General features: G+C 35.1%; 1 protein-coding gene and 1 non-coding gene across 2 annotated transcripts; both read right to left on the bottom strand.

Annotated features, from left to right (window-relative positions):
- Window positions 1-377: 377 nt before the first annotated feature.
- On the bottom strand, window positions 378-5294 carry LOC119495570 (cytochrome c oxidase assembly protein COX20, mitochondrial). The gene is made up of 4 exons (XM_037782202.1): window positions 5137-5294; window positions 3175-3289; window positions 2423-2486; window positions 378-2232 (listed from the first exon to the last, which is right to left on the bottom strand). Exons 1-4 carry the CDS (start codon window positions 5167-5169, stop codon window positions 2103-2105), a joined length of 342 nt encoding a protein of 113 aa, XP_037638130.1. The 5' UTR covers window positions 5170-5294; the 3' UTR covers window positions 378-2102.
- A 2169-nt stretch (window positions 5295-7463) lies between these two features.
- On the bottom strand, window positions 7464-7535 carry trnae-uuc. The gene has a single exon. It is a non-coding gene; the product is annotated as a tRNA-Glu (tRNA).
- Between the last annotated feature and the right edge of the window lie 68 nt (window positions 7536-7603).

The following is a 7603-nucleotide window of genomic DNA, read 5'->3' as shown; positions in this document are numbered from 1 at the left end:
GGTCTTGGAGGAGAACTTCATTTTGAGTCCGCTGCCCTGCTGCCTCTTCCTCAGTGGATAAAACAGCTCAGCTCTATCCTCTGAAGTGGGACTGTACATGTTCAGTGAGTTTTGATTTCTGTTCTGATGGACTGATTTTGAACCTAGAAAATATAAAAAATGATATTCAACTCAAGAGACATTTTACTAATTTCTTAGTTTTCTTACTTCAGTCTGATCAGCAGCCATGAAAGTATTGTTTCTAACAATATGAAGCAACACAGCTTATTTCATCATTTTACAAAGTTATTAATCAAAAGGTTGAGGAGATTTGAATGTGGAGATACCCGTTTAAAAGGAAAACATCCAGATGAAACATCCCAGACTGACCATACACATTATTATTACATCAGTACACAATTTATTTTTTCCACACATTTAATTTTTAAATATGAAATGATAAAACAATCAACACACGACCACAGAAAGCTCCTGCTGCTCTGTTCTTTCTGGGTCAAAGCTTCACATTAGGCCACACCCCCAACCGGTGATGTCACAGCAGGTGTTAGACTTTAAAGGGACAGTTCAGGAGTTTCTCAGTGGGGTTGTATGAGGTACTTCTCCATAGTCACTGTATTAGTAGTTTGTATTATTAGTTTGGAGAAACAGACATGGGAGCAAAGCAAACCTAATTTAGACAGTTTACGTTACGTTTAAGTATACGCTATATATTTTATAATGACTGCTTATTCCCAATGGAGTCTGGTAGCTTTGAAGGGAGCATAGATATCAGCTTCAGTTCCCTGTGAGAAACAGACTATATAGCTGTCTCACGGCGAGGTAAACCAGCAAAATATATAGTGCACACTTAAACGTAACGTAACCGTACATTGCTTTGCTGCTACTCCTGTCTGTTTCTCCAAACTCCATCTACTAAAGCTAATACACTGACTACGGAGAAGTACTTCAAACAACCACACTGAGAAACACCTGAACTATCCCTTTAACAGATAACAGAAAACTAAGCCTCAGGTTGACCGACACATACCAACGGTTCAATTCCACCTTTCCTGCATTTCCTCCCCCCTTCTGTGTGTAAAAGAGCTTTCACTATAGGGAATGGGAATGTGACGTCACCGACAGCAAGTCAGCCATTTTTGGAGGATAAAGGGGTACGAGTGCCACCCGCTGGCTGTTTACTGCAAGTGTAAAAGCTAACACTGCTCAGTGAATAACATTCAAAAGACTAATTGTAGTATATATAGCATATACAGTCAGACACAAAGGTAACTTTACAGGTTTCATTTAGCAAGATACCGGTAGATTAATTAATTAGCTAGATCTGAGCCGTTTATAAGCTGGACATCGGCCTCCAAAGACTAACACATTTTGAACCGCTGACAGGTGTTCACTAACGGCAAAACACATCAGTGACCGTGATGTGTGGCAAACTGTCATGATCCTCCGAATTCGTGAGGATCGATATCATTAACTAACTTCAGTTTTGTAATATATCTCCCCTTTGCCTCTGTCAGCTTCTCTTCTCTTTGTCTTTCACACATACTTTATACACTTTATACATTTCTGATGATGAACGGCTGACAGATGACAGATGAATAGACCGGTGATAGATAATAATGCTCCGTAACTCCGTGCGCTACCCTCCAAAAATGCCGGCTCGCCCCAGAATGCTCTGCGATTCCCATTCCCTATTCAGCGGTTGATTGGTGAGCAGGACAAACTATCACACAGAAGAAATCACAGCATGTCATGTATCACAGGGTTTGAGGGGGTGAGAATTTAACCAGTCGTTTGTGTGATGAATGTAGGGGTGCAACAACACTCAGAAAATATTTAATTTAAACATGTTTTGTTGTTTCAGGGTCAGGATACTGTCCACATGTCGGGGTCTGGACTCTGAGATGTAATGCTTTGGATTTGCTGTACCCCAAGTTGACAAAACAAAAAACAAACAAACCAGCACCCATAAAACACTGGAACTGGAGTCCCTTCCATCATGTGAGCAGCAGAAGTCAGTCTTTTGAAAAAGCTGGATGTTAAGTTCCCCTCTTCTCCTCTCGGCTCTCAGAGAGAGGAAGGGGGGAGAGGTTCAGTGCTGGAGGTCATGAGGGCCCCGATGGTTTGTTTGTGGGGTCTAGAACGGTCCCCTCATACACGACCTTGTTCTTGATGCCGTCCTGGATCATCCGGTGCTGCGCACGAAGCTTAGCGTTGTTCATCCTGCAGTAAAACCTGGAGAGGGAGACACGGCAGGGTTTCTGTTAGTAACCAGAGAGGAAACTGCAGCTCATGTTGGAAGAAGAAAACTTCTGTTTGTAAAAGGAGACAAGTTTTTCCTTTCATGGTAGGTATGTCGAGAATGCAAGCAGGAGTTTGAACTGATGAGAAGGTGAAAGAAGAGTCAGTCAACATGAAGACCTACCAGGACCCGAGGGTGGTGAGCAAGAAGCCTGCAAACCCAACGTCAAAAGACCTCTTCACCCGACCTGCAGACAACAGGACACACTGCTGCTGAGAGCTCAACGGGCACACTACTTAAAAACCTTTTCCCTCATCATGTTAAACAACTTCTAATGTCAGTCAGAAAAAGGAGAAAAAAACTGTTAAATAAAATGATTTGACATTCTTTGCACAATTTCTTTTATGGTAAATTAATACAAAAAATTATGTAACCTTTGAAGTTAAAGGTACAGTGTTTAGGAAATAAATAATAAAATAAATAAATAAATAAACGCAAAAGGAAAATCATGCAGAAATAAATGAATAAATGCAAAAGTAAATAAATAAATAAAAATAAATACATGAATAAATAAAAGGGAAATTTAAACAGAAGAGTAAATAAATAAGGGAATTAATACAAAGATTAATAAATAAAGAAGCAAATTAAAACCAGAAAAAATCAATTTATGTCACATTTTATCAATTCATTAAGCTACATTTATTTGTAGTATTATTTTTGCTACATTTAATGACATATTTATTTATTAATTGATTCATTTATTTATTTATTTTGATTATGGCAGGTTTGATAAATGAATAAAGAAGCAAATGGCTTTGTTTTGGTTCAAGATTCAATGTAGAAAAATAAATCAAGTAAAAGTTGAGTGCCAAGTAAATCAATCACTATATAAGCAAAGAAATCACACACACAGTTCAGAGTGAAATAAGACTCACTAGTGCCCAGAAAGTGTAGCAGGCCGGCACCCAGCGAGCCCCCAGCGCCGTGCAGGATGGCGTCTCTGGCACACGGAGTGTTCTGGACATCCAGGATCCCCAGCAGCCTGAAACTCTAAATGACAGACAGACACGACCTTAATGTGACCTCTTTACTCTTACATTAAGTTATATTATAAAGGAAATTGATTTGACTTTTTTTCTCGTAAAGTATTCTCTTAATATTACGACTTTTTTTTTGTAATATTATGACTTTATTCTCTTGATATTACGACTTTATTCTCGTAATATTACGACTTTTTTTTCTCGTAAAATTACGACTTTTATTCTCGTAAAGTTATGACTTTATTCTCGTAATATTACGACTGTTTTTCGTAATATTATGACTTTATTCTCTTGATATTACGACATTATTCTCGTAATATTACGACTTTTTTTTCTCGTAAAATTACGACTTTTTTTCTCGTAAAGTTATGACTTTATTCTCGCAATATTACGACTGTTTTTCGTAATATTATGACTTTATTCTCGTAATATTACGACTTTTTTTCTCGTAAAGTTATGACTTTATTCTCGCAATATTACGACTGTTTTTCGTAATATTATGACTTTATTCTCGTAATATTACGACTGTTTTTCGTAATATTACGACTTTATTCTCGTAATATTACGACTTTTTTCTCGTAAAATTACGACTTTTATTCTCGTAAAGTTATGACTTTATTCTCGTAATATTACGACTTTTTTTCTGATATGATTTTATTCTCGTAAAGTTATGACTTTTTTCTCGTAAAGTTATGACTTTATTCTCGTAATATTACGACTGTTTCTCTTAATATTATGACTTTATTCTCTTGATATTACGACTTTATTCTCGCAATATTACGACTTTTTTTTCTCGTAAAATTACGACTTTTATTCTCGTAAAGTTCTGACATTATTCTCGTAATATTGCGACTTTTTTCTCGTAAAGTTATGACTTTTTTCTCGTAAAGTTCTGACATTATTCTCGTAATATTGCGACTTTTTTCTCGTAAAGTTATGACTTTTTTTCTCGTAAAGTTATGACTTTATTCTCGTAATATTACGACTGTTTCTCTTAATATTATGACTTTATTCTCTTGATATTACGACTTTATTCTCGCAATATTACGACTTTTTTTTCTCGTAAAATTACGACTTTTATTCTCGTAAAGTTCTGACATTATTCTCGTAATATTGCGACTTTTTTCTCGTAAAGTTATGACTTTTTTCTCGTAAAGTTCTGACATTATTCTCGTAATATTGCGACTTTTTTCTCGTAAAGTTATGACTTTTTTCTCGTAAAGTTATGACTTTATTCTCGTAATATTACGACTGTTTCTCTTAATATTATGACTTTATTCTCTTGATATTACGACTTTATTCTCGCAATATTACGACTTTTTTTTCTCGTAAAATTATGACTTTTATTCTCGTAAAGTTATGATTTTATTCTCGTAATATTAAGATTTTTTTTCTGATAATATGATTTTATTTTCGTAATATTACGACTTTATTCTCGCAATATTACGCCTTTTTTTCTCTTAATATTCTGACTCTATTCTGTAAATCTCAGATGTTGTTTATTCCCTCATTGTGGCCCTTATACTCTGTAGTACATTGTCTCTTTGGCCCTCACTGCATCAGACTGATATACTATAAACTCAGACTATAAACTGTGTTCATCACAATGATTAAATGTTTTGCGGCTCCAGACAGATTATTATTTTATTTGATGTCTCTTTAGATGGTAAAGGTTGCTGACCCCTTTACTTCATGTTAACTCGAGATGACGTTCAGTTAAAGTCTGTTTTAAGTTAGTATGATCTGTTTCTGAACGTGAACTGCTGCTGACCTTCTAGAAGCACCACTTCCGTTTAGAAAGCGTCCTCTAAACGTCCCGTTAACAGATTAATATGAGTCTAATGTGTGTTTTGTTACCTTGGTCTTGTTCTCCTGCTCTTCTTCCGACATTGTACCGCAGCGTTTGTCTTTTTATTTAAAGTTTACACTCAGTTTAACTCGAGATAAGACGTCATGTAACGATCACTCTCATAACATGATACTGAATGGGTCCGTCCGCTATTTATCGCCGACTAGAAACGAGCAAACGTCTGATGTTCAGTTCCGGTATAGATAGGTATAGATTCAAGATTCAAGATGTTGATTGTCAGGCCGGTTATACAGGTACAAACATGTGAAATACTTTTTGCTGGGAAGTTCCATTAAAATAATAAGTTATATTACATTAACATTACAATTAAATTTACATTACAATTATAAAAGGAAATACTTTGTACAAGGGCATGTTTAGGACATATACATTAAGAACATATACAGTATATACAGTATAAGATATCCTTTTGTGTGAGAAGGTGTCGTATGAATTATCTATTTAATAATAATATATATATATATATATATATATATATAGTATATAAATAATATATATACAGTATAGTATAATAATAATAATAAGGTAAATAAATTCTATATACTGTACATACATAATATAGGGGTTTAAAGGTTCGTCTAAACTTTTCATATTTTGAAAAAATAAAAATAAAAACATGTAAAATAGTATTGGGTTTGCTAGATGGTAACATAATGGGTGTAGGCTATATAACATGTATTTTCCCCCTTTTACATATTTTTGTTATTCATGTTATTTTCTATTACATGATGCAATTCCATGTTGTAGAAAAAAGAAAAAAAAGTATTACTATAATATACAGTAATTACATCAAGTACAAGTAGCCATATGTACCTTACCTGCATGCGTTTTGGTACATCTGTAAGAAAATCTGATTACTGCATGTATCACTGACATGAAGGATTCTTATCCTCAAAGTTCCTCAAAATTCTTAAACACAATTTACTCAGATTTATTTGTTTTATATAAATAAAACCTTAAGTAATGATTGTTTAGTCAACTCAGACATTTGTGCACATTTCAACATTAAAGTCAGTTAACAAACGTCGTCTGTGAACGAAGTGTTACTGTTTGGGACTTGAAGAATAATGTTCTAGTAACCAAATATGGGCGGTGTTTTTCTCTTGATCTGAATCTCTTGATTTGTGTTCAGTGTTTATTTCTCTTGGCTTGAGTAGTTTTTTCTCCTCCATTCAGTCTGGCTGTGTCATATACCTCATCATTTAATGTGTGAATTTGAGAAAACCGTCCGATATATATTTTAGTGTCATACAATGATGTTCTGAACGACGTCTAGTTAAACAGGAAACAACAAACTAAGACATTATTACTGTTTATGCCTCCACCAACCAGTCAAGTGTCAGTTTACATACATGTCTGTCCAAAATATCATCATTTTAGACATTTGTGTGAAATTGTAATAATTAGTATATGATGTCTTGAGTTATGACCAAGGTCACAGTGACCTTTGACCACCAAATACGAAAAAGTTCATCCTTGAGTCCAAATGAACAAATTTGAAGAAATTCCCTCCAGGCATTCCTGAGATATCGTGTTCACGAGAACGGGACGGACAAACAACCAGAAAACATATGTCATGAAAAGTCATAGTATAGCATGTCATAAAGATTTCTTTATAAAGTCATAGCAGGCCTGTGTATGTTCTTTGCTAATAAGTATGTTTTTCTTTCTCAAACCATACCATATAAGTGTGCCTATATTCAATCATGTTATATTTAATAATATCTAAACACATAAAAATACAGTATACATCTGCCCAGTTGAGATCCAGACAACGGCTGTGGAAAAGAAGCAGTTAATGAAATTGAAATGTCAAGGTTGCATTTGCTCATTTTTGCCCCAAAACAGGAAGACTTAAATCTTACTGTCATCTAAACCCGTTAATTAAAACCGTCATTCTCTTAAAATCCTGAATGAATCATGTGAGGAGGAAGTCAGTGTGTCACAGTGATCCCACACTGATGCAACAGGATTATTTCACCGGCAGCAGCAGATTACTACCTGACAGGCCTCATCCTGCTCTGTGGTCAACATGGAAGTCTCGATCACACGTAGAGATTTCCACAACAGGCTCTTCTGATGAATACAGTGACAGCTTTTAGCGGTCAAACTGGAGATTTAAATAGCAGATACAATTCTTGAAAGCAAATGTCATCTTGTTTTTTTAGTGTTGTAGAAATATGGAACATAGAAACAGCATTGTGGACACAACAAGGGAGCATTTTTAAAGTGTTTAATTAATTTTGAAATGCCAGGATCAGGTAGATATTGACCATATTCAGATTAACATTCATGTATGAACTATAAATCTAAATTCCCATACTGGGAGTTGAACACAGACCACCTGGGTGAAAACCAGGAATCCTAACCGTTAGACCATATGGGACATATTTCATTGTCATGTGTCCTATCAGTGGATCAGTAGAAACATTTTCTAATAACTCTGGCAGCGTT

Source organism: Sebastes umbrosus, chromosome 10, assembly GCF_015220745.1.
Source record: "Sebastes umbrosus isolate fSebUmb1 chromosome 10, fSebUmb1.pri, whole genome shotgun sequence".
Lineage (NCBI taxonomy): Eukaryota > Metazoa > Chordata > Actinopteri > Perciformes > Sebastidae > Sebastes > Sebastes umbrosus.
The sequence above is the reverse complement of the archived record's forward strand: the minus strand, read 5'-3'. Positions and strand labels throughout refer to the sequence as shown.

Coding starts and splice junctions, on each gene's coding strand:
- LOC119495570 (XM_037782202.1), bottom strand. CDS start 5,169: ATGTCGGAAGAAGAGCAGGAGAACAAGACCAAG. Junction 2,487..3,174: donor GCTACACTTTCTGGGCACTA/GTGAGTCTTATT, acceptor TGTTGTCTGCAG/GTCGGGTGAAGAGGTCTTTT. Junction 2,233..2,422: donor CTCACCACCCTCGGGTCCTG/GTAGGTCTTCAT, acceptor CTCCCTCTCCAG/GTTTTACTGCAGGATGAACA.